Consider the following 27,883-nt stretch of genomic DNA (forward strand, 5'->3'; position numbering starts at 1 on the left):
TGTTGTAATTATCTGTTTATTTTACAATCTGTATGCCATCATACCCTTATGGCTTTAGGATAGTCTGTCCAAAGTATTTTAAAACATGCTTTAACAAAGTATTTTACAATTTCAAAATCGAGTATTTCTTTACTGGAAGAAAAAAAATAAAACCAAACTCCAAAAACATTTTCCTGAGAATTCTGTATCATAAAATTGTCATTCATTCTTAACATTTGCAAGTTGATGATATAGGCTACAGAAGTCAACATGCAACTTGTAGGTCTATGGTATTAAATAAATATTTTAAAAATTATTTAGATGCAGCTGGTCAGGCAAAAACCTACCCTCAAACTTCATCAAGTTCATATCAGGTTTAAAAACATGATTACATTTATCATAGGTCAATAACTGCCATGATTCCCACCCTGGAATCCCTCCACCATCAGCTACGTGGAATTCAGGTTGTGGCTGATGCCCAGACTGCAGCAGTGGAGCACAACTTTTTAGGGATATTCCAACCTCACACTTGGTCATCACTGACGTTGTTTTCCAACATCTGCAGCCAAGTGTGTCAGGGCTTTGGGCCACTGGATAAGCTCCCAGACAGCCATTCCCTACAAAGATGCTCCACCTCATTATAACGAGGATTTAACCCAAGGAATTCCATTTCCAAGTATGTGCACTATTAGGACAATGCTTTAATGCCACTGTCCACGTCATTTCAGAATATCACCAGCTTTTAAAGTGATGGTAGTTAGGAACAGTAGAGGTTTGGGGCTTTCAATTTTGTTTTTGATTGTTTCTTGATGGTTTGCTTTTTAAATAAAATGGAGACATAAGAGCAAAATGCTGCTCAGGGTGGCAGCCTGGGAGGGAGACAGGATTAAATTAACCAGGAATCTACAGAAACTGGAGAAAAAGCCCGGAGAGCTTCATAAAGTAATACCTATACAGGATCAACATATCTCAATGATAGTAATTTAAAAGAAGTTCAATTCAATTATCATGATGTCTGCCATGTAGTATTTATTTCTGTATTTCAATTACTGCAAGCATTGTGATTTATACAAGCTATGCTCCATCAGCATATTTTTTCCCTTAAAAAAGTAATGATATATGATGAAAATCCAAGGATTCACTAGAGATTTGAATCAACTTTCAATCCCATAGAGGTGAGGTAGTGTAGTCATTTGTATTACATGCTGGTTATGAGAAGTCCTGTTGAAATCTGTCAATTTTTAAATTTTTGTTTTGAATATGTGGCTTACTGTATTTATTAATGCTATGTTACCTATGGATGGTGGGGAGAGGAAAAAAAAAAAAGAGCCTTGCCAAGAACAAGTTTTGTCTCACTGCAAGATAAAACTGCAAAGCAATATTTACAAGGGCCTTTGCTTAGTTGCTGCCTACTGTACATGCACACAAAGACACAAAAAGCTAATATACATTCTGAGGTAGGAAATGAAGAATTCCACTGGCTTGTACAAGATTCTTCATGTTTTGTAAACCAGCAAACCCGAAGTTTTCTGTGGTGAGGTTCGATACTTAGTTCTGGTGTGAGAATAACATCTAAATAACAAAGCATCATTGGTATACAATATGCATCCACTGCTATGTAAAAATCTAGAAATTCAGTAGCTGAATTTCTCCTTTGCAAAGTAATAAAGGAAATATCTCCAGCTCATTTCTTCAACAAACTTTTTATGTATCTATGCTAATAGCACAAGCCATTGAAAATGTACTACAGGTTTAGCCATAAAGTATCCCGAAGACTAAGATTCTGAAATAGAACTTTACTGGTCCCAGTCATCAGAGAACAAATATACTCGTAACTTACTTTAGGCAGTTAGGCACTGAAAGAAAAAAATGTGGTGCCTGAATACCTTAAAAAAAAAAAAAAAAAAAAAAAATCTGTGCTTAGACTTTCACAATACTTTGATTCCAACTTGCCACGAACAAGCAGCAAGCTTGAAGGTGCTAGGACAGTAAGTCACAATACAGCAGTGAGTTTTAATAAGCCCATGGGATTCAGATACCAGAGGATCCAATGCACACTCATCCAAGAACTGCACCAGTTTCAGATGTCTGCCTTCCACAGTATGTTGTTATTCCTCCTACTAAATTTAGAGAAGAGAGCAGTATGTGGCAGCACCTCTGCTGCTCCAGTTCTTTTAATTCTGTACTAGAGAGACAAGACAAAAGCCCTTATTTAATAAAAGCATACTACTAATCAATTCTGCTACTACTAGTAGTAGCCTACTACTTTTAATTCAGTAAAAGTCTTCTCTGGGACAGGGAGGGGAACAGCAGGAAGCAAGGAGCTATTCCAGAGTGCACTTGCCAGAATCTCCTCATCCTGTCATGTTATTTAGCCCATCTACAAAATAAACATTTACAGAGCTATATTTGCTTCTTAAGGTTTGTCTACCAGGAAAAAAGAAGTCTTAGAAGAATTCCAGGTATAGAAGTCATTATGTATAAACAACTGTCAGGAGGCTTTCCTTAAAATGCAGAGTGGCATTAAGTACTGCGGCATAAATCAGAGTACAGGCTGCTCTCTACATGAACAAAACTTCCTCACAAATAAGCACCTGTGCATGGAGTTTATACTTTCCAACAGCTTTCCTGAACCCTCCTTGGCATCACCACACAGAAAAAGCTCCAAGGATGATACATACAAATTATGTTCTGGAACTACACAGAGCAAACCCAAAGGTTGCCAAGTAATAACGGTGACCACGTAATTGTCAATGTAGTTTCAAAAGATTAAACTTCTATCTTTTCTCTCACTTAGTAAGTTACTTTCCAATAATGCTCAATCCCACTTCTAGCTGCAATGTTTGAGAAGCTGGCAATGGGAAGGAGAGATTCACTCATCTGTAGTGCATTTGTCAGTCATTTGCTGGCAGAAGTCTGTGATGCCACTGCTCTGTCCGCACTGCTCCACGAGCGACGTTTGCTCCAATGTTCTGGCAGAAACTGGATGCAATTCTTGTACTTGATCATACGTGGCCTCACACACACTTTTGACACACTGATAACAGGAACTCTGCTCAGCTGTAGGTGTTACACCTGAAAGACCATTTGCTGATTCTACAGATGCTGGTAACACAAGCTCACTATCAGATGCAGCTGTTTGTTCTCTTTTCGGGAACAAAAATGAGAGTGGGCAATCTGAAGAAGAATATTTTGCAAGTATTTGTATTTGCTCTTGACTCAAGGCTGCTTCCTTACACACCTGCTGGCAAAGTCCAGTCAGATTCTGCTTTGTCTCACCCAGAGTTGATAAAATGTGGTTTCTTTCCTTCAGCAAGTTTTCTTTCTCATTTTGCTGCAAAAACAAAACCAGTATTTTAGTCTATATTTTAACTTAAAAACTATGGTTTCAGCTCCTATCAAAGCTAAAACAGGACTTTAAATACTCTGGTCTGCTGAAACAGAAGTAATTTGGCATGAAGAAAGCACACAGCAACACAATCAAACATATCAAAAGGCCAATCCTAATCTCTCTGGAAGCATCATCAACTCAACTATTTGATATGGTTTTTCAGATATACAGCTTTTTCCAAACTCATGCTGGCAAAGGAGTAATTTGTAGTTGAACAAATGGAACATAGTTGCACTTACTGTAAATATTCCTGAAACACTAGTTCTACAGGGTAACACACAAACTATTATCAATGAGTCAACAAAACATTAAGCAGTCTTCGCAGAGATCTGTATTTTAAAGCTGAAATGCTGAAAATCGAACATCACATTTTAATTCTTGATACTATTCCGCTAAGTGAAAATAACTTCCATTGGCAAGAAGTGCCAAGTCCACTGTAGGACAAACAATGGAGTTAAGTATAGTTTCTAAATTAGATAGAAAATCTAAGAAAGGTAAATAAAGATGTGCAGAAGAACTGACAACCTAGAGACACTGTACCAGGATTGTCCAAGCACATGGCAACAAACAGGATGGCAACTCACTAATGAACATCACATAGAGCAATATAGCCTTTATTAAATCTTTTTTTTTTTTTTGCTTCAAATTGTGAATTTTTCTGAGGCTTCTGATACAATTGGCTGAAGATCAAAAGACACTGATAACTGAGAAGTCTAATCATGGAAACCAGCAACTTTTTGAATAAAGAAAAATGAGGAAATGGCAAAGAAGGACAGGGAACAAGCAAGACCATCATGAAGAAGTTGAATGAAAAGGACAAAGAACCCAAACATATTGCAACACATACATTTTAAATTCTGTAATCAATTAAAAGAGGATACAGTTTTGAAGACACAAAAAGCTTTAAATAGTTTTCAAGTTTCAATCACAGGGACCGTTGTTACAACTACTGTTATGTCAATTCACTCCTGTAAAGTTTTATTATTTTCACTCCTCCTCACATCCCCTTCTGCAGAGAAACCTCATACGTACTTGCACCTCTACAACTTCTTTTTGGAAGAACTGATTACGTTTAGGCAGGATTTGGCAAGAAGAGCAGTTGTTGCCAGTTCTTTTTGTCTAAAATTAGTAGAAAGAGGACTTTGCGAATAGATTTCTACTTGTCAGCATACCGGGAGCAGCTGTTAATCATAAAATATATCACACCGGAAAGGACTCATCAGGGTCACTGAGTCCAACTCCTGGGCCTGCACAGGACACCTCAAGAGGCACACCCTGTGCCTGAGAACATTGTCCAAATGCTTCTTGAGCTCTGTCAGGGCTGTGACCACTGCTCTGGGGAGCCTGTTCTAGCATCCAACCACTCTCTGGGGGAAGAGGCTTTTCCTAATATCAAACCTAAACCTCCCATGACTCGACTTCATGCTGTTTCCTCAAGTCCTGTCACTGATCACAGAGAGAAGAAATAGGCACCTGCCCCTCCTGAGGATGTTGAAGACCTCAGTGAAGTCTCCCCTCAGTTTCCTTTACTCCAGGCTGAACAGACCAAATGCTCACAGTCACCCCTCATACAGCTTCCCCTTCAGACCCTTCCCCATCCTCACGACCCTTCTTTGGATGCTCTCCAATGGCTTAATGTCATTTTTAAATTGTGGTGTCCGAAACCGCACAGAATATTCAAGATGAGGCTGCCCCAGTGCAGAGCAGAGCAGGACAATCCCCTCCCTTGCCCAGCTGGCGATGCTGTGCCTGATGCCCCCCATGACATGGATGTCCCTCCTGGCTGCCAGGGCACTGCTGACTCACATTCAACTGGCCATGGACCAGGAACCCCAGGTCCTTTTCTACAGCTGCTCTCCAGCCTCTCATTCCCCAGTCCATACACACAGCCAGGGTTGCCCCATCCCAGTGCAGGATCTGGCACTTGCCCCTGTTAAACTTCACACGGTTGATGATTGTCCAAGACTCCAATTTGTCCAGGTCTCTCTGCAGGGCCTCTCTGCCCTCGAGGGAGTTGACAACTCCTCCCAATTTAGTGTCATTGGCAAACTTATGGAGCGTTCCATTGAGTCCTGTGCCCAGGTTTTTAATGAAGACAGTGAGGAGCACAGGGCCAAGGATGGAGCCCTGCAGAACCCCACCAGGGGCCAGTGCCAGCCTGATGTCACCCCAGGCACTGTTGCCATTTGTTCCTGACCCATGAGCCAGTTGCTCTCCCTCCACGTGATGTGTTTATCCAGCTGTGCTCAGAAGGACCCTGGGAGAGCCTGTCAAAAGCTTTGGTGAAGTCCAAGAGGAGTACACATACTGGCTTTCCTAGACGAGCTGGGTAGGTTACCCTGTCATACAAGGAAATCAGGTTTGACAAGCAGGACTTTCCCCTCATGAAGCCGTGCTGGCTGTTACTGATGCCTGCATTGTTATCCAGGTGTTTTTCAATACTTATCAGAATAATCTTTTCCATTCTGTTAGGCAAATCACCTAATCTAAAATCACTTTAAGTACCTTTTGTGTATGTAGAGGCACTCAGGTGTGTATTGTGGACTGATGAAATTATCTGGACTGCTGTTTAAAACAAAAATGAACATTCAGAAATAGTTACTCCAGTGTAAATTCCTCACCCCCCCTTCTGAAGTTGTTGACAGGTTAATATATTTAAATATTATTATTTTATTTTAGCAGCATTATACTAATACTACAAAGTAATGTCAGTTAGTTTTGAGGTCATAATAAACTGAGAGCTCTTTAGAATCTTCTGGTAATGTATGTACTTAGTTCACACACCTCACCCTGCTATAATATATATAACAAGATCTCAATTACATTTTTCTTGGATCACGGACACATCCTCCTCCTCAGCTACAGAATCTTCCGCAAAGTAGTGCTTCTTGAGACCAGTTGTCCTCTACTCTGCTCCCCCGCACAAGTACTCTCATTTTAAAAGTTTCGAAATGAGAATCACAGGATGGGTTGGGTTGGAAGGGACCACAGTGGGTCACCTGGTTCCACCTTCCTGCTCAGGCACGGTGATCCCATTGTACAGGAGAAAGTACAAGGAATGTGAATATACACATTCCTTGTTCTCTGAAAGAGCTGTTTCTAATAAGTCAGCATCTCTAAGTAGCCCTTGTGTATTCTCAAATCCAGAACATTAGTGACCAACAAGAACACCCAGATTCACCTAAAAGGTCAATAAGCAAAGGCTATATGTGGGGGTAAAAATATTACTTTATCAGTACCAAAGATCAAGAGATATGATCAAAGGTAACTCTCTCAGGTAACAGATTCAGCACTGAACAGTATCTTTCTTTAACAGAAGTAGAACTTAACATACTATTTCCAATTTTACAGAATCACTTGGGAGGGGAGGTACCTCAGCAGGTCTGTAGTCTGACCTCCTGCTCAATACAAAGTCAGAAATCAGGTACGATCAGGCCACTCAGGGCTTTGCTCAGTCATGCCACAAACCCCTCAAAGACAGGGCATGCACAGCCTTTTTGGATGAACTGCTCCACTGCCTGCCTGTCCCCGCTAGAAGAAAAAGTTTCCTTATACTCAGATGAAATCCCTCCTTGTAACGACAATGTCTCTTGTTCTCTTGCTGTCAAGTGCTCCCCCCAGGAAGTTGAAGATCTTCCACTACCAAGGGCTATATAACCTCAAGGACTGCCCCACAGATATGGGCAGGTAGCCATTAGGTTTCCCCATCCCTTTTCCAGGTAGAAGCCCTGTTTCTTCTGCCTGTCACCACAGAAGTACTTCAGGCCTGACCATCCCAATGGCCTTCATCCAACCTTCCTCCTGTCTATCAATGTGCTCCTGGAACTGGGAGAGGTAAAAACTCAGCAAAAGATTCAGTGTTACATGTGCCAAAATTGGGTAACAACCACTGCCCTCCAACAACTGGCTGTGCTCCTGTTAACACAGTTCAGGACACATCTGATGGCCTTTTTTTCAGCCTGGACATGTTGCTGACCCATGCTCAGCCTGCTGTCTGCCCAGACCCCAAGGTCCTCGTCTGCAAAGCTATTTGCCAGCTGCCAGTTTCCAGCCTCTAGTCAGGCAGGGGTGAGTCTGTTCCAAATATAGGACTTTGCCAAGAAACACACCACAAGTATCTTCTGAGAGAGAAAAAAAATTGAAGCAACACCAAATAGAAACTAATACAAGACAACATGCTGCACATACTGGAAACTGGATGAGGAATTCCACCAAAAAGTATCACCTGACAGGTAGTACAGAGTATTATCTACTTGTCAAGAGTTGTCCAACTATAGCTACACCATTCTATTCCCTCCCAAAACCGCGTTACAGATGATACCATGAGAAGATCAACGACTTACAGGTCTGAGACACAACTGACCCAGAGTAACAGGAACAAGGCAGGAACCATCATGCATGAAGCAACCTGGATGTACCACACACAGCCCTTCACAGACATCTTTCTTCTTCCACCCACCTGGAAATCATGCCTAGACAGATCTTAATGTTTCTATATTTGTGTACAACTTACACAAATTTGATGATCCCTGGCTGTCAGACATGCTCAACAGCTCCAAACAGGGTCTTTTCAGGAATTTCTGAAGAAATTTATCAGCACAGTTGAAAAAAAATATGCGACTGGAACATGTGTGTGCCTAGGAGATGATTCATATAACACAGACCTCACCTCACAAGTCTCAAGACTCAACACTCATTATCTAGATCTTGCTGAGTGTTACCTGTCAAACAGCAGACCTTCAGTCTGTTCCAGTACAGGTCCACAGAAGAAAGAATATTATAATTATTAGTCTCTTAAACAACCACATGTCTAATCTTGCAGATCAGCCTTTAATTCCCTGCCCAAGTATTGCAAAATATTGACAGTTACATAAGAGAAATGACAACACGATGACAAAACCAGGCAAAAAGTTCTGAAATGGCAGAAATGCAACTTCTCTCTTCAGTAAGGATATTATTAATACAATCACCTGATTACCCTCCCTCAAAGGGCACCTTCTTCATTGAGCACAACCTGCTCTGTCAGCTCATCAGAGCTGTATAGCACTGCAAGCCCTCCTTCAAAGCCTACCTCCTCATTGCAGAAGCAGGAGTAGATGCAGTGAAAGATGATGATCACAGGAAAATAAGTTTCCAGTTCATGGCACTTGGCTCTAATTTTATTTTCCTTTTGCACTTTGAAGTAAAAAAAATGGAACATGACTGCTATGTTCCAGCTGATGCAGATACCAAATTCAGGTACACCAAGCCTAAAATGCTCCACAAACAAGAATAAGAGTACAGTAGTCCTAAACGACTGAACTATTTCATGCACATGGTATGACTGACTATGAAACTGAGATGAGAGTGTCAAACAAAGACTTGTTTTTCTGAAAAGTCACTCAATTATCTCCTTGCCATTGCTATTTTTGGATAATCCTAACCTCAGATTTCCTACATTTCTCTAAGTTACATATTCATCTTTTTATTGCCTTCTTAAGGAGGAGAAAATATATTAACAGATGGCTGCAGAGCAATCTGGATGCATCAATTCCTCAGCTACAATCTTGATACAACTGCTAAAAAGGCAAGCAACTTCCCAAGTTCTTCTGTATGTTCCGCCTTTCTGCAAGGGTCTCACTTTTAACACTCAAGACTCAGGAAACAGTTTGCCAGCCCATGTTGACACATTCCAAGAACAGTACTTACACAACTAACAATTGCGTAACTGCAAACTTGATCATGAGCAATACCATGAGCTGAAGAACAAAATCTCAAAGCAGGAAAGGGGAAGAGGCAGAAAACAGTGTATGATAACAGTCTGCGAATCATTCTGTACAATTCAGTTCAGAGCTTATGGGTTTCAGAAACATCATTCACCAAAAATTATGCTGTGATGCATGTTTTATTTGAATGGAAACAAGTCCACTGAAGGAAAGGTGTGTGTACTTAGAGCAAGGCTCAGAAAAATCTAGAACTACTTTTAAGAAGTTATACAATACTGATAAAGTTTTCTAAGCTTGAGTGAAAAAAGTAGTAAATCACCTCAGTCTCAAACTACTGCCAGATAGCCAGTCAAGATGTTTAGCGAAAGACATTACAACAGCAATGAATATTTATACATACCAGTTTTTCAATTTCAGATTCAAGATTTTGTATGCAGTCAAGTTTTCTCTTGCGACATCGCTGTGCTGCAATTCTATTTTTACTTCGTCTTCGGATATCATGAATACAGTCCAATTGTTCAGGAGTTAATTTATGCATTTTCAGAAATGACTGGAAGTCATTTCTGGAAAGTGAGATAATCCTTTGTGCATTAAAGGGCAGTTTTACCTAGAATGTGAGATACAGTTGTAAATCCAAGGTGGAACTGATATACACAAACACCAACAAGTCAAGTTTCCATTTTAAGGATTCTTTACCATACAACCCATCCTTCTTCCTACATCTCAGGGACAAGAGAAAACTAACATAGCCATCAGATGATGGGATAAAATCCAGGGGGTTTCAACTACAGGAGGTTCAAGCACAGGTGCAATAGAATATTTGCATATTTACACTAGACCCTCACAACCATATTCAGAGTAGGATGAAAGCTACTCGTGCATGTGGAAAATATTCAGGTGATACACTCCAAGAAAGTAAGTTACAGTTCGGTGAGGCACAAAACAGGTGTCAAGACTCATTAACACAGTCTGAAGTTCTCCCAAAGCTGCAATTAAGACTGCATCCTGCATACATTTTTACACCTATGCTTTTTTTTTCCTGCAGGAAAAGTTCATCTGAAACAGGCAATTCCTTAAAATACAGAAGTTACAATATTTGTCTTGTATTTCTTCGTTTTGGAGAAAAGAGGGGACCAGGCTCTTGCTACTGTTGTATACCTGAGCTACAAAAGCATTTGAGATCACGAAGTATTGGCTAATACTGAAAAACATATTTACCTTTATAAAATAATCACCATGTTTTTTGAGTATCCAACTAAAGATACTTTATTTTAATCCTTACATTTGAGTATATTAAGTAGCAGAATATGTTACCTTGCTGTGGTTAAAGATCTGAATTTAGGTTAAAAAGAACATAGAGACATCTTTTCTCTGATTGGCAACTACTGGTGACAAACAGGCAAAAAATAATAATAAAAAAATCAGAGTACTGTCCTCAGCAATGATAACATCTACTTCTCTGTCACAAATATGAGGAATGTATTTAACCAATCCTGGCCTTTTGTTTGGCATTCCAGCTTTTTGTATTGATGGCCAGTTCCACTTATGTTCAGTCTCAGTAAGGCCCTGCATCTTGAAAAGAAAAAAACCCTAGCGCTGTAAGAATAATCGAATTTTTGCAACATTGAATGATCCATCATGCAGAGTTACAACTGCAATTCTATGATTTTAAGAACTGAGACAGAAATTGTTCCAGGTATATCACAAAATCTTTTAGGATTAGACTACACTTGTATGGTATCTGCCTAAACCACTACCAAAGAAAGGAAGTGTCAAATAATTGCTGAAGTTGGAGAAACAAAAATAACCTTAGTGTTGGAGAAGGTGATATTGTTAAAGTCTTAAATACACAGCTACTGAAACCAGCTTGAAAACTTAATTTTCACTTCACATTAAATCTGAAGCATCATTTCTCTCCCATCTTCACCCCACAGCTCAGAATAAAAACAAGAAAATTTGTAAGTTTCTATTAAACAAAAGTTCCAAGGAGTTTAGAGTTTTCTTAAAGCTAACTGAAGCAGATAAAAGAAAAAAAATATCTAAGAAAGAACCTTCATGCCTTGATTTAACACTCACAACCTTTTCTGATAAAGTTGGTCCAGACAAAATCTTAAAAGATCTAATATGTAAGCATCTAACACTTCAACATCTGACCAAAAATGCTTTTATACTTCAATGCAGTCCCCCTGAATTAACAGTGACCTTCCATATAAACCTCTGAATGGTTATTTAAAGTTTCAGTTCCAGACTTTTTAAAACAAGCAGCCACAGAAAATAAACCCCCAAAACAACAAAACACGCAAGACTCAATTAGATTTTTTAAGATGGCCTTAAGAGACCAGGAAGCAAAGGATACATCAGCATGTTCTTACCTCACATTCTTGCTCTCTTGCTGAACAGGATTCACTGTCTCCCTCAGTGTCAGTCTCCGAATCCTCTCCCAAACTTATCACATAGTTATAGGGACACGGTTCTTGTTGCTGACCCTGAACATAATCTCCACTGCTTATTTCAGAGGTGTTGGAGCATCCTTCAGTACTAAGGTTGCTTATAAAGGGGCAGTTGACGGAATTCAGCGTTGTAAAAGTTCGCTGAGAGCCAGGTTCAGGGCTTTCACTGATCCTGATCCCCAGCCATGGACACTCTGATTTTTTCCCTGAATACACCGGCTCCAAGTACTCTTTAGAAACTGCAGGTGGTAAATGTATTTGACAGGCATCTGTGCTGTGAATATCACTCCAGAACCCCTGTGCTAGCTGTTCTGCTATCTCTCTCTCCACACTGCTTCGATCTCCAGCTGAGGTGATGTTAGTGGCTTCCCTAATGCACAAATCCACCTTTGAAGATGGGTTACCTTGGCTTTCAGTTTTGTCATTTCCACCTCCAGTACCTGACACAGTTTTTCCAGCTAAGACCGTGTTGTTTTGCATACTATTGAAATTCAAGTTACCATATTGCTCACAACTATGTAAAATAGACACAGAATTGAGTCCATGAGGTGCAGCAGAGTTTTGGGGAAAAGCAGCAAGATCCATTTTCTCCACAGGACACGACACACTCGGAGCTACAGAATCTCTCTTCGACTCTTCTTTTTTCTGAATGCCTTCTTCCCCTTCTTCCATTTCTACCTGAGTCTCTTCACAGTTTGAGACCAGCTGCATAGGCACACACTCCTGAGCTTTTTGTATGCCATCATTATCAGGTATTTCCTTCTCAAGAGAAGCTGCAAATGGTGGTACCTGAATGTCTTTAATACTGGAATTGGACTCTGAAGTATGAACTTTGTCATTTCCAAAAGCCTTCTGGAATTTTCTATACTTTGGGCATTGGGAAGATAAGCTGGAAATACTACCCCTTTCTAAATGTACAGGATCGCAGTTTTGATTGGCATTATCTTGGAGAGCAGGCGATGATTTAGCATTTTCTTCATCTTTACAGGGCTTTGTGTCAGGAATTTGACTATATTCCTTTTCTAGAAGTGCTTCTACTTCATCATTTATTTCTAGGTCTCCATCATCTGCACTGCCAGTTTTAGGGTTTGTTTTCTGACAATGCTGTGTGCAACATTTCTTCCGAGGACATTCCTGCTGATCCAACTTAAAGTCCAAAAATCTGAATTTGAGAAACTGAAAGCAGGACTCTTCAATGTTGCGTACTCCCAAAAATTCTGCACATTTGCAAACTTCGGACACATTGTCTTTATTTAAAACAAGTTTTGCTGTATATGCAAACTGAAGCAAAGGACTAAATCCTTTAAGTGTTACCTATTACAAAAACAAACAAGCAAACCAACCATTAGTACAGTCAACTTGGGTTTATGTAGAGAAACACACAAATTTACCTGTCCTGCCAGCAGGACAGAGTACAGGACAAAAGCAGCAGATTTGTTCTATAGTGAAAACCTGGTCAAACTCATTCTGAAACAATTCTTCTGATAGAATTTTATCCTACATTTTTTGTGACAGTTTTCTTTACTGTGATCAAACTCCTAATAAAATGTTCTGGCAATGCAGTACTAAAAGCAAAAAATACTGCTGTATGCTGAAAACCAGTAACGGGATTCCATCCTCACAAAGATATCTCTCAAAGCAAGTTGTATACGAATTACTCTAGAGTATGCTGCTGGTATTTAATTGTACTTTTTGAAGAGCAATTAGCGTTAATCACTTAGTCTTATGCACCATTGATGTAAAAAATGCTTGAAAAAATGGAGTTTGACCACATAAGCTTGCTTACTACTATAGCCACCTACTCCCTTCTTCCTCCCATAGATCAGAAGAAATGCACCCAGAAACTGTACACCAAACAGAATGCTCAGTTTAAAGCCCCTTTAGAGTAAGTAATTTTAACTGAACATGTATGTCTTCAAAACAGTTGCCTCTCATGGAATCCAGAGATAAATCAAAACTGTATCAATTAGAAACTGCACAAGATCTTCTACACATGAAAAAGTGTCTAGGGAATCAAATACAAAGGCACGAACAGATCCCCATATTACCAACTACATGACACTTTCTTTAGCCTTTTCTTGGCAAATGAAGAATAAAGCAGTATGTCCACTACTAGTACTCAAACTCAAGTCCACACTCTGCTTCCTGCCTTTACTAAAATGAACAGTATTTTATGCTAAATAAAGCACTGTATCAATGCATTAACTACACTGAATCCTTCTGCCAGCAAAATAATAAACTATTCATACAATTCAATTTAAGAATCAGCTAAGGGTTTGTTTACTTTGGTTTTTTAGTAGTTGCTTGGTGCATTCTTTTTAAAGATCACAACACAGGAAAGAAGTTGATGAGATTTGCACAGAGACCATTCTTCAAAACTGTTGGTAAACTCTTACGACCTACCTAAAGATTTCTTAAAATAGCATTTGAAATATGCTCTGGAGACACTAATGATTACACCACCACATTAAGTCATCCTTTAAAATGTGGGGAAGTAGAATGTAAAAGACAGTTTATCCTTAAGATGTTAAGAAGTCTTCAGACTTAGTGTAGTTAACAAAACATTAAAGTGGATTTACAAATAAGTAGCATTCACAAATGACACTGAAAGAAAAAAATATAACGGTATTTTAAAACTCTACCGTCCTTCTATTTAAGGGAGAAAGACTGCGAAAACTGCAAGGATCAAGAGGGGACAAACACTCTACCTCTTTCACTTTCTCTTACCCATTCCTAGCTAGCTATGCTCAAACAAAAGAGAACCCTAGACGCTTAGTCTGACTGACCTAGAAAAGCAACTCTTGTAGTAGTCATTTATTTTATTTTTATTTGGGATGAGAGTCAAAGAATAAAAACAGTGGCAGAAAAAACAACAAACCCTACACCAAGATGACAATCTCTACAATATGATATATATGAAGTACTTCAATTTAAAAAATATTTTTGGTATCCCAGATTGTGGGCTGGTGTCATTCAATTTACACTTCAAGTATTTTGGATGATTAAAAAGGTTTAAAAAAAAAATCACACATCAAACCATGTGATCAGTGTTTGTCTCTAATCTTAGATATGCAGCTACACAAACTGACTTGTTTCAAAATCTTCACCATTTCCCAGAAGAGAAGCTCAAGTTGCTGTCGTAAAATGCTTTTACCAGGTAAGTGATCAGATCAAATAATTAGAAGATGAGATTCACTGTCAGCATTTTTGCTAGTTGCTTTAGCAGATTCAGTTCTTACATCAGTAATACTTAAATACATTGTGTCCCCTTAAGTCTACCTTGTAGTAAATACCACCATTATGTTCCTCCATTTTCTGTACAAACTCTGGTTCCTTCCAACTCTGGTTTATTTAATGGATTCATGCCTCATACCTCTTATAACTTAACTAAATATTAACTAGTATAATTAAACGTATTGGATGCTCCAGATATGTAATAATATATTTTTTTTCCAATACATGTCAGGTTCTGGCTCGTTCCCACTGAATGCCTTTAAATGAAAGCTAAGAATATGTATTTTAGGGGTATAAAAAGAAAACAAGTGATTGCAATACATTTTCTCAGTCCTAACAGTAATAAAATACAGTAAAAAAAACCTCAAGCTGCTAATGATTAGTGTGTAAAAAGGATGGAAAACTGAGCCAAAGGAAATTGTAAGTAACAGTAAGCAGCAAGGAAAATATGCACAGTTGTATTACTCAAACATACAAACCCAAATCTTAATGAAACTAATTCAAAGGTATTACCATTTTAAGCTTTATTTATTACTTGAAAAATGTTCTTGTCATATAAAAGAACTAGATGTGCAGTATCTCTTTACCACTGAAGACCTGTTTTTGACAAAAATATCCTTTAAAATAGGTGCATAATTTAAAAATATATATTTAATTGAAAAGATCTCCCCTATATATTTCCCATGACAGCACTCACTTATTTGCAGCCTGTGATAAACACTCTGATCTGTCTAGCCTTTACCTCAACCAACAGCAGCTTTACAACTTGGAAATTCCTTCCCTTCAGCCCTTAAACGCCCTACTTTAACTCATCAGTTAAACCCCAACCTACCATAAAAGAGAATTGAACAAAGCAGATTAGAAGCACTGGCAGGTAAAATGCAGAAGGGAGTGACACTCACCTCTTCCGGTAAAGTGATGATAAGATCAGCGTCCACCTGGCCCACAATTCTTGAAAGGAAGTAACTGCTGCAAGCTGCAAGCACAGCTTTGTGAGCCCGAAATCGCTGATCTTCCACTAAAATTGTAACATCACAAAGGATATCTTGCTTTCGCTGATCATCTAGGCTGAGGAGTACATTGGTACTGTGCACTGACGATTCATAGGCAAACACCACACTGTTGTTCTCACTTAGAGACATTCTGTATCACAGGTGGTAGTGTGAGGCTCAGTGGAAAGCATGCTTCTGTGCTTCAGACCTGGGGGAGCAAAGAAACAAGCTGTACACCTCAAAGTCATGTCCAACAGGAACCTATCGGTACTGAAACATGAGCATGTCAAACATGCACTGCCCTGGTCTAATTCTTCTTCAAATTGGTACTTCAAATAAAAACATGCTTGTGACCATTTAAAGTACCCAGACCTTGATATGTACATCTTAACACTGCTTTTGTAGTCTCACAGACCAAAAAATGACTTCAGCAATAAAGAACAGTTCTTTCCTCAGCAAGTGATTCAGAGTCATAAACTTACTGTAACATCTAGAAATTATCTAAACTTTCAATCTTAGTAATTGGTATAGTCTAACTCCAACACTATGAAAATGTGAAGAGAAATAAAACAGATGCATTAAACTAAAATTCACCGAAATACTATGTGAGCTACTTCTGTTTACTGATTCACCTAGTGCAGACTAAAATATATATGTTCTGTCTTCTTTCAAAAGTATTTTGTCTGCTAACTGAATCAGGCATTGGTAAAATACCCTGATTTTCTCTCTAGTAGGTTGGTGTTTTGTTTTTAAATTTGAATTCTCTTCCCACCTTAGTGCAACCTTTTTTTCCCCCCCTTTTCTGTTCACGACTATTTGTTTTGTCATACTTGTTACAAGTTTGCTTTCCCAATGGATCACTATGATTCAGATCACCCAGCCATGGAATACTATCTCTTTTCTGACAAAGTTCTCAAATGACAGTATCCATTGGATAATTAACAACAGTAAAAGTTATACAATATTTAAAACCTTGAAATATGTAACTCATATCAAACAGTTCTGAAGATTCCTAAATTTGCAAAAAAAAGGAAGGGCTAGGGAGAAGGCAGCTCTGGTAGAGAGTGCAAAGTTTTGAAGTATTTCCAAGTCTGATCTTTACACTTTATTTCACTTTCAATTGAGCCCTTCTTCCAATTAAAAGGAAGAAAAGAGATTACTAAGAAGTGCCCTTGCTTAATCAAGAAACCACTTAAGTCAGATTTGGAACTATCCTGCAAAGAAAATATGGTAACAAACCAAGCATTCAGATTACACTTGACTAGTTACCCCAGAATTCCTGTAACTGAGCACAGCTGTGGAGACTCACTTCAGCTGACATGGGACTACCTCATCGTTCTATTGCTCAACAGAGGTGGTTACCATCTGCCAGCTCCCAACAATAACAAAACTGTAGCCAGTGCAAATCCTCAGGTTTCAGATGTGGAGAAACTTTCACAACATGGGGAGGGCAGAGGGCATGGCCATATTTAAACACACTGTGGAAAAAGCAACCACGCTGCCAGCTGTGCTCCTGGTTACTCACTGCTCAAGCTATCTGCATAGCACACAGTCATTTTGAGTGAACTTTTGAATAGAAAGAGGGAAGAAAAAGATCCCCATTTCCAGTGGCAACAGCAGCACAGTACCAGTCTGGACCCCAGTAAAGTGCAAAGCACATCAGCATTACCTGCCCTTCCCACTCCCTTATGGAACACTGTATGCTTAACTTCACCAACAAAATGTACGAATGTATGGTGAAAGTAAAAGTTTTGAGGGGAAAATCCCAAAAGTTCCACAAACGTGAGTTTTCCCCTCTAAGGAGTGGTAAAGAAAAGTGCTATATACCATGCACTATTAACTCTAAAGGGCCTATTTTTGGAAGGAAACAGTTCAAATGTTTTCACATACCTAATAATGAAACTATAGATTCATTAACTTAGGAAATATTTAATTTCCAATGAATTTACATGGGAATAAAAAAATTCCTCATGGAACTGCTATTCATGAAATTCTATTTTTATTATAAGAGCTTAAGAGAAGCAACCAGTGCAATATAAATTATATATTCCTAACTGGACTGCTCTATAGCCTAACTTATATTGCTCATATCTTACAGCACACAGAGTTTAATAAAGTATAACTCTATATTTGTTACAAGGTAAAAAAAACCCAAAACACCAAAAAGGAACAGAGGACAAAATGGAAAAACTGAAGACTGAATCCACAGTGGTGGGGAAGCACAAGGAAGTATTATAGGCGAGGACATATTCTGGGTGAACACTTAGACAAAACTCATGAGGGTTTTAAGACAAGCCTTACAGTGCTCTTTTTTCTATCTTCTTTGAAGAAAGAACCCTCAGATAGACAACACACGTATCATATATGCTGCTTTTGGGTTTTTCCTGATAAAATAATCAACTCCAATGTCCAGTTCATTACACTTCCATAGCACAGAAGGCTAAAACGAACACTAGTTTATTTCTACTTTTATAGATACGGACATGAATGCAGAGAAGAGTTAACGCTCCTTCTCACTTATCTCTGTGAGGCCACACCATGCTTTCAAAACAGCTTGCAGACTACTTGAAGTATTGAGAGCAAGCTCCCAATGTTGCAGCTGCCAAAAAAAATAAAACAGTTTTCAACACTGAAACACTACCTCCTGTTTCTTGAGAAGTGAATTAAATACTTAGTTTGAGCATAACTCAATTTAACACTTTACTCTGACAGAATGTTGTGCTTCCTAACTGTGAGAACTTCATCAGCCAAGTTATGCCCTTGCTATATTTAAACAGGATGACAGGTTTTTTGAGGTATCCATAATATAAAATGCTGCATTTTATAAGCATTTCATGCTTTAAGAGAACCTTTAAAAAACCCCTACAAAAACAAAAAAACGTTGCCCCTACACTAAATTCCTCTCAGTCTTTGTAAAATCTAGGTACTATCAAATACAATAAAAAGAAATCCAAAGGTAAAGCACCAGAAAACTGAAAATGCTGGTGAAAACAAAAGCATCAAATGGGAAAGAGAAAATGTAACCACTGTAAAAAGCTGTTACACTTAAGAACTAACAGAGGTCACACTTGTGAAGGTCTAAATTCTGTTTTCCAGTTGTGTAATAAAAGCACAGTACCACATTTATGATAGTACCTGTCACAACAGCCAACCAGATTTTCCACAGCAGGGTGAGTACAACATAACTTCTCTATAACTAGATTTGTTATACACACATCCACAACAAGAACACTTACTGTCATAGCAAAGAGAAAAAGTACATCTCTTCTGTAAACTGTTTAATTTCTCTTCTACTGTAACTGTTCTTCTAGAGCACACAGAATTTAAAAATTAGTTTTATTTATGAATGGTGGACAAAAAGGGGAAAAGGTATGAAGCAGAGAAAACAATTCAATGATGCTTTTTAAAGAAGTTTTATAAAACTTACAAGTTTGTGCTGCAACTGTCACAAGAATAGGCCTTCTAGGCTTTTCTGTCCATTTTACATAATTTAATTTTCTACAAATATTATTTATCAGGTTTTTTTTTCCACTCTCAGAAACATTATTAACATCAACAACCAGGTATTAAAAAGGAAAAGTGACACTACAAACAACAATAACAAATCATATCCTTGGAAAGCAGCCTAAAACTCCTATCATGCTATTTGTATTTTTAAAGTAACCTTCAATCAAGGAAAACTGAAAGTAAGCACAGATAACTCGGAAAAGTATTCCACAAGTCAGCAGATGACTGTATGTCGAAATCACTGCTCACAAAGGAGGTGTCAACAACCATGTGACTGAACGCAAAAGATACTAAGAAAAAAAACCATGCAAGAATATTCTTTAAGATATTTGTTACAGACATTACCATTTGTTACAGAGGAGAGAGTCCAGAAAGATCTTCCAAAACTTAAAATAGTTTTACAATACAGGTTGGAAGGGTGAAAGAAATAACAATGTGAAAGCTCACTTACTACAAACCCTCAGTTAGTGGAAGAAAACTAGTACTGTGAGCATTCCTCAAATTCCTCTCACCTGAAACCCTGCACACCTAGTAACCTCATACTCTTGAGATTGAAAATTAAAAGAAGTGAACATAAGCATACACACATGCTAGTATAAAACCTACGTGAACACTTGAAGCACAATCAATCAAGTTCTGCTTTAAGAACACAACCAAGCCTGCGACTATGAAGTTTTCATTCTTTATCAGTGATCTTGAGATAAACAATTTTTTGCATAACGACAAAAGCATTTCCTCCTAAGTACCAGCTATAAAACTTTATTCTGCCTTATCAAAGAAAAGTAACTCCATTTTTTTCTCCTTACTACCATACAATTATGAAAACTGTGCCCAACAGTTACCTGCAAAATTACCATATCTTCAGTAAATTTAGACATCTTTACATCCAAATGACTATACATATACATATTTATTTCCAAAAAACATATAAATACCTATCTTAATGAAAATCAGTACTGCAACCACATTAAAAAAAAAAATACATGTTTAGGTACACAGTATAGAGACCAAAGCAAGATGCCTATCAGGACTCATTGTAAAATCCATATCTCATCCAAGGCTCATTTTTCTCATGCATTCAAAGTCATTCATTACATTATTACAGGAAGGTAATTGTGAGGTATAGTGAGTGTGAGGTAGTTTAAAATTAGGCTGCAGGTTTGCTCATCTGATTGCTTACAACTGGTAACAATTACTGCTCTTTACTAGCTGACTGGAGAATAAAGGTAGATATAAAATCCTTTACTTCCTCCCACCACAATCTCTGCTTTAAAGAGTCACTTGGTGCATATCCTCAGGTAAACCATAAAGTCTCCCCACTGATACCTAAAAAAAGAAGTATTCCAAAGATGAGAATCATGATGGCTGAAACCAGGTAAAGCCATAAGGAACTGTTGTTGCTAAGTTACAGAAGAAAAACAGTAGTAAAACAGGTAACACTGTTGAAGAATATACCCAGTGCAGGTAGAGTACAAGAGCAGGAACAGAGTTCCAGAGTAGAACTCACAATAGTGTGATGTATTCCTCATCCACACAAAAATCTCACACAAGGTAGACAAACTTTCACCCAAGCTCAGCACCAGCACATGAAAAGTGCGCTCAACCTCTGTGAACAAACGTGTCCATAAGAGTTGAAGGAAGCTAAAAAGCATCAGGTTGTCACTGAAGCTGACAAAAGCACACACATTTGTGTACATGTTTACCAAAATGCTTTTTGAACATTCTGAGTCTGAATATTTCAAGTGTCATTAAAAATATTAAATCAGAGCACAAAAACCCATGGAAATCAATGACGGCCATACCTTTACTACTTTGAAGACTTGTATTTTCAGGAAAAACATAGCTGATAACATTTTACAATCTTAACTCTTGGTGCTAAATCCAAGGACCTGGACAATGAAATTCCAGTATCTAATGGTCACCAAGATACAACTGGAACACCAAATCCAGAGGCAGCATCCATCCCCACATATCAAAGTTTGTCTTCCAAATCCTTTTCCCCCCTCCAAACTACAGGTTTTTCAAATCCAGGAAAAAACAGACTGAAGAGCAGAGTAGAATGGAGAAGGTTTTGATACATAAATCATTTGATGCTCTCCCTCTCCTCCTGGACAGGAGCTGAGGACCAGGCCCTCCAGTAAGCCTTTCAGAGCAGCTACTCTTGTCCAGCAGGACCTCACTGTGCCTCTGTGACCAGGAATTTCCTTATCACCAGCTGAACATGGAAGAAGAAAGGACTCATCCAAAGGCACCCAGATTCAATCCAATCTAGGGTCCAAAACTAACAAATGTCTCAAAGACTCAGTGCCAAATAAAACACAGGAATCTACCTTGTTACCATCCATCGTAACACACCTAAGAGGAACTGGGGCAATAAACTAGCAAAAATTGACCTGCGGTCCTTCTGTTTTAAGCTCCACTAAGCCACAGTTCTACCAAGAGCCAAGCAAAAACACTTGAGCTACAGGAGTTAACAATCCTATGAGCTCAGTGCTTTCTTTTAAAGAGCAAAAACCTCTTATTTTCCATCGGTGAATAAATCCAATTCAGATATTCCCATAAAGAAGAGCTAACCTTTTACTCCTAGACTCCGATATAAATTATGCAGCCCTACCATCCAAATCAACGCAGTTTACACGTGTTTGGCTTTTTTCTGATCTGCACCTGCCATATAATTCTTGTACATGATCCACCTAAAAGTTACTTGAATTGCTAAAAATGTAAACAAAACCCTGTTCCTTAATCTTTCCTTATTGAACAAGCATCCAGCAATACCACTCTGGCTATCAATCCTCTCTAGCAATCACAGTGTCACTTGTACACTGGTGGAGTTCTGAAATAAGAGAGGAGAGAGCAAAACTCCCCTTGGTAGCTGCAGAACCCAGGCAGGACACACCTTGACACTGCTCTCTAAGCTGCTTGAACTTGGGCACTCACACGTAAATTCAGTTGTGATCACCAAAATCATAAAACTAGCAAGATTAATTTATCATCTAGCACACAATAAGGGTCTGTTCAGTTAGCACCATGCTTCTAACATACCTGTATTCTTGGAACACTTCAAATTCTCAACAGTTGGAAAAAATAAAATTGTAGACTCTCAAAAATATAGCCTGGAGAAAACAAACTCTTGGTGCTACTCCTGACTATTATGCTGATCTGTTGAGTAAGTTCTAACAGGCCAGTCATCTCCATCAGTTCTCTTAGGGTTCACATTTACATTTACTTCAGCCTATAAAAAAATTTCTGTCATCCACAGATGTGAAGTCCAAAGGAACAACTATCATCTACCACTGCTAAAACAAGACAGTTTAGATAAGACACAGCTCATTCAAAACACACTGCAAAGGCTTTTTTCCTACAGTTTTCTCTCTCTGCCCTTGCCCCCAGCTATCTCTCCTTTTAAGGAAATAGTTATATTACAGATGAATGCCTACGGTGGTTAATAGCTGCTGATTCACATTATGCTGACAAAGAATGAACAAGCATTTTAGTGTGCATGTTCATTGCTCCACCTTGAAAAAGACTGCAAAACAAAAAAGTGATAAAAAAGCAAAAAAGCAAGGTTTGCTGCTGAAGAACAATGCTTTTTCCATTAGAAAAAAGTACATTCAATCTTCAGTTATTAGCAGAGTCATAATTCTAAATTATATTTTTTATTAGTCCAACACCTGGATGATATTCTTCAAAATTACAGAAATGAAAATTTTAAAAATTACTAGTTTGTATTTTTGTAGCATAATTCTTAACACTGCATTTGGACTCTTGTCAAGTCACAAGTGAGTATAAAAAAGAATCATGGGAAGTCTGGCAAGTCTTAAGTCTCTGCTAAGAGTCTTAATTTGTTTTCCAGGTTTTAAGACTGAATACACACTTTTTTCTCAGTATTTGCAAACTATATGAGAACTTGGGACATGGGAAGGAGAGCATGGGGGATTACTGAGAACGTTAGTAGTCACAACCCTCCAGAAGCCATGATTTTAAAAGGAAAAAAGAGATTGATACCATGTAACCATAGAAATTTTCCACAGAACAGAAGTTTGAAAAGTTTCCCTCAGAGGATGACACAAAGTCCATATCAAAGCCAAAAAAACCCCAAATTACTCTGCAGTTTACCATTATTTTAGATTACACTAATTGTTTAATTTTTGGATCAGGGATAAAAATCATGTTGTGGGATTTGGTATGTTTCACTGCTAAAAAATGAAATAGGTCTGAAGGGATTTCAGAGACTTCCCTGAAAAATTCCATCACTTACAGCCCTTCAGTTGTGCTGGTATTCAAAGAGAATTACTCTGGAAAGACAACAATGCACAGACTTTCTAAAGATCTTAAAAAAAACCCAAAACCTCAACGCACCTAACAACAACAAAAATAACCACAAACACAACACCCCAAAAATAGAAGTAAAAACTGATTTTATATTTTTCTTAAATAAGAACTAGGTTAGATAATAAAATACTCACTTAGGATAAGTAAAGCATGCACAACTAAAATCTACTGTCAATGCCTGCCTTTGCTAAAAGGACAAACACCTTTGTACTTAGAGCTACATATTCTACTCACTGCTACAGTTAAACAAACCACATGAATAACTTGGCTGAATGACTATCACAATCCATTTACATGTATATATGTCAAAACATTTATGATAAATACTAAATTAACCATTTAATGTACTTTAACTTAGAAGGACACAAGAAACAACCTGAAATAACTGTGAAGCAGCTATACTGCCAAGTCAAAGAAAATACTTGTTGGAAATTATATTTAGAATCTCATTTCTGGTATTATCTGTTTAACTTGGATTTGAGTCCACAACTGTTCTTCACAGTATGTGAAACTGAAAGAAATCTGCAAATATTTTAGACATAAATCAGAAAGAACTTCAGAAACATTTCTGTGAAAACCAAACAGCACAGGTTTATCAGAACTAACAATATCTATATAAAAATAAACTAAATTTAAAAATGCATTAGACCAGGCTTCAGATAGCAGCACTAGCAAAGGTCTCCATCAAATCACATCAAGCTGTCTCAGTTTTCCCATCCTGAAACTGAAGACGATTTCCTATCTGACATATGATGTCAAAAGAAGTGATCTTACTAGCTGACCTGTAAATAAACATTTTTGGGATGGTACCAAATAAAGTGCTGATCTCCAGCTCTGGGGACCCCAACATCACAAGGACATGGATCTTCTGGAATGAGTCCAGAGAAGAACACAAAGATGCTCTGAGGGTTGGAGCCCCCTGCTCTGGAGACAGGCTGGGAGAGCTGGGGGTGTTCAGCCTGGAGAAGAGAAGGCTCCAGGGAGACCTTAGAGCCCCTGCCAGGGCCTAAAGGGGCTCTAAGAGAGCTGGAGAGGGACTTTGGACAAGGGGCTGGAGGGACAGGACAAGGGGGAATGGCTTCAAATTGGCAGAGGACAGGCTTAGCTATTAGAAAAATTCTTCCCTGTGAGGGTGGTGAGGCCCTGGCACAGGTTGCCCAGAGCTGTGGCTGTCCTATCCCTGGAAGTGTTCAAAGCCAGGCTGGATGGGGCTTGGATCAACCTGGTCTAGTGGAAGGTGTCCCTGCCCATGGCAGGGGGTGGGATCTGGATGATCGTTAAGGTCCCTTCCAATCCAAACCACTTTAGGATTCTGTGATTTGATGACCTTAGAAGTAGCATGAGGAGGAAGAGCAAGTGCCATATATTTACTTATCAAAGTACTTGTCAATGTGCCAAGACTGGAATCCAAACACCTACAACCATTATGTTGACAGCTCAAATAAAGTCATTCACAAACAAAATATCTCAACACAACTCTAAAGATTAATTGAATATTCTTTAAGACACAGGCTCTCATTTAAAGACATTGAGTTACTAATATCCTAGGTCACACCTCTCCCATGTATGCTTAATGATTAAACTCAATTTATTTGTATTTCACCAATGCTTCTAAAGTCAATTTACCCTTCACAGCACTTTCCCCTTTTTAAAGTTTCAGTACCTGTTTGGTCAGTTGAGCCTTATTCTGACCTTCTAACTCACATTTATACAAAATACTACACTTTCCCTTCATACTTAACAAGAACAAAACTTTCTTCCACCCTTAAGAGGGCCTTAACTGAAAAACACTGCATACTGCTGGAAACAGAGTGACTTGTGATGCACCCTATGATTCGATACAGCAAAGTAAGCCTTTCCATTACTTTTAGTCCCCTCTCCAGATTGCTTACCTCTGAACTAGAGGGGGGCGCAGGGAAGGCTGCAGGTGGATCCTCACACATTATCCCCACTGTGGTCACACTAGGCTGAATCTACACAACTTAATGATTGGTTCAGCACCTAATTTTGGCTCACTCAAGGTTTTGCTCCTACCCACACTTGCATCAACTAACACGCTTCCTCTGGTTTAACTAAGGACTACATATAAACAGCATTCACATTATGAATACCACAGTTCCTACTCCCAAAACCTCCCCCATGAAACTTTCAGAGGTTGAATTCTACAGGACAATTAAAATGCCAGCATTCAGACACAAATGTGAACCCTCTGACTGATCCACCACTCTTCCCTGCCCCCACACCAGCATGCCCAGTGCAGGGAGGGAGACAGGACTATGATTAAAAGAAAACCCATAAAGTGTTTATAGGAACACTTTGATTATCAAACTTGCAAGGTGGGGATGACATGCAAAGGAGGCTTGTTGAGTTATGTTTCCCTAAACCACAGGGCAGAGTTATTTGGGACTTAGAGAACTCATGTGCAAAGACCTGTCTATTCTACACCTAACAAGAGTGCCCACCTGATCCAAATGATCAGGTAAAGGGTATGGGTTTTAATACTAGACCATTTTTACCATAACAAATTTATTAGTGCTCAAAATATCTTTTGCATAAGAATTTTAGAACCTATTAAAAAATTCAACATTTAACACACTAAGATCTTCCACATTTTAGCTTATCAACTCAAAGATACAGCTAATGAAAGTTAAAAGCTCCACTTTAGCATTTTGGTTAAAATCAGGAGTGTGCTAGTGAAGCAAACTTCTCTAACACCCCACTTAGTATGCTTTTGTTCACTTCACAAGATGCACCAGCCAACAAGAGTAGGTTCTTTTTTAGAGTAAATTGGAAAACACACTCTAGAAGTTCTCAAGAATTTCAAATACTAAGGAATTTCGCTTTTTTTTTCAGATTTACTAAGCCAGGTCAAAGGAAGACCTTCTGAAAAACACAGTGGGTATTCAGTTTTCAGTGACAACTGTTTTTCTCTGCAAATCCACCTATTTTGGGCCTTACTGCTTGCTAACATACACAAAGGCTTACTCACAAGTGTTAGGGCATCCAAGAGTAATTATGCTATTTAAGTAACCTTTAAAGTTAAACTCATATTACAAATCGTATTTCGTGGTTTACCTTAGACAGTTTAATTCAGACTCATCATGTTGACAAGACTATAGTCCTTCCTTTTCTTTGCTGTGTGATTTACGCCAGATTAAAGAACTGATTCTATATGCTATAGCATTCTGAGTGCCACATCACCTTAATTTACAGTGCTTCTGGATTGCAATTATTCCATTACTGCAGCCAGATGTTTTTCACACAGAGAAACTGCCTTCCTCAAGTGCCTCAAATTAATGTGTCTGTCAAAATTTACTCTACCTACAGTTATCTTCACTGCTAGAACACTTTCTCTCATCTTTTTAAATTCAATAAGCATTTGGAAGACTGAGTTGTAGATGATTTTGCGATTACTGTCATGCTAAACTGGGTATCTGTTCTTCTGTGATTACTAAATTTTCACCATGCCCCAAAACATGCCAAGGATCTCACCACACAGAACAGGACGGACAGGATTTGTATTTCGCTGTTTACAGTCTAAGACAGACCTTCCCCGGCTCCCCCCAAAGGGAAACATACCAGCTTCACGTCTCATTCCGGCAGAGCGGGGTTCCCGCCGGCTTCCCAGCGGGGCTGAGCTGGCCCTTTCGCACAGTACCGGGGAACGCGAGGTGGGACAGTCACGCCTGTGTCAGCGGGGCACAAGGGCACCCGAGCAAACCGGGGGCGAGACACTGAGTAAGCAGCGGTCTCGGCGGAAGGGGGGCACTGCCCGCAGCACGGCACTGCCGAGGGAAAGCCGCCGCCGGTGCCGGCGCTGACGGGGGCCTCCGCCACCGCCCCGGCGCCCCCGCGGGCGGGACCCCCGACCCTGCACGGGCCGGGCCGCGTCACGGAATGCGCGCTGCGGGGTGAAAAAGGCCGCATCCCAGACACCACCCCTGTGAACGCGCCGCGACCCCCGCCTCGCCGCGCCCTCCGCCCGAAGGGTCCTGCCTCCGTACCCCCGCCGCCAACGCTTCACCGGGCACGCTCACACTCCCGCCGGCGGCCGGTGAGGCTCGGCTTTACCTCGGTGCCCGCCGCCGTGGGCCGGAGGGGGGGGGCGGCGGCAGCAGCAGCAGCACCGCCGCCTCACCCCGTCCCTTCTCACCCCGTGCGCGCCGCCCGGGCCCGGCCGCTCCCGGCTCCGGCTGCGGCCCGACTGCGGCGCGCGCCGTCAGGTGACTGCCCGCAGCGCCGCCCGCCCCCCCGCGCGCACACCCCGCGCGCACACCCCGCGCGCTGATTGGA

The 27,883-nt window shown here is 39.5% G+C and overlaps 1 protein-coding gene across 3 annotated transcripts; it reads right to left on the reverse strand.

The window, feature by feature from the left end:
* On the reverse strand, positions 1-27,794 carry BACH1 (BTB domain and CNC homolog 1). Of its 3 annotated transcripts, none has more exons than XM_042031488.1 (5): positions 27,662-27,794; positions 15,662-15,959; positions 11,448-12,839; positions 9,476-9,682; positions 1-3,313 (listed from the first exon to the last, which is right to left on the reverse strand). In XM_042031488.1, the coding sequence occupies exons 2-5, from the start codon at positions 15,899-15,901 to the stop codon at positions 2,852-2,854; spliced, it is 2,301 nt and encodes a 766-aa protein (XP_041887422.1). In that variant the 5' UTR covers positions 15,902-15,959; positions 27,662-27,794; the 3' UTR covers positions 1-2,851. The 3 variants fall into 3 exon arrangements, with proteins under 3 accessions (XP_041887422.1, XP_041887424.1, XP_041887423.1); XM_042031490.1 differs by having other exon boundaries at positions 27,595-27,794; XM_042031489.1 differs by lacking the exon at positions 27,662-27,794 and adding an exon at positions 27,170-27,407.
* Between the last annotated feature and the right edge of the window lie 89 nt (positions 27,795-27,883).

The sequence above is a fragment of the Corvus kubaryi genome, unplaced genomic scaffold (genome assembly GCF_017639235.1).
Source record: "Corvus kubaryi isolate FWS band 111438036 unplaced genomic scaffold, C.kubaryi_AGA036_p1.0 37341, whole genome shotgun sequence".
In the NCBI taxonomy this organism is placed as follows: domain Eukaryota; kingdom Metazoa; phylum Chordata; class Aves; order Passeriformes; family Corvidae; genus Corvus; species Corvus kubaryi.

Excerpts from the sequence above, each read along its gene's own strand:
- BACH1 (XM_042031488.1), bottom strand. The coding sequence starts at position 15,901 with ATGTCTCTAAGTGAGAACAACAGTGTGGTGTTTGCCTATGAATCGTCA. Across the intron at positions 12,840-15,661 it reads TCATCACTTTACCGGAAGAG|GTAACACTTAAAGGATTTAG; the intron begins GTGAGTGTCACT and ends TTTTTGTAATAG. Across the intron at positions 3,314-9,475 it reads AATCTGAAATTGAAAAACTG|CAAAATGAGAAAGAAAACTT; the intron begins GTATGTATAAAT and ends TTGTTTTTGCAG.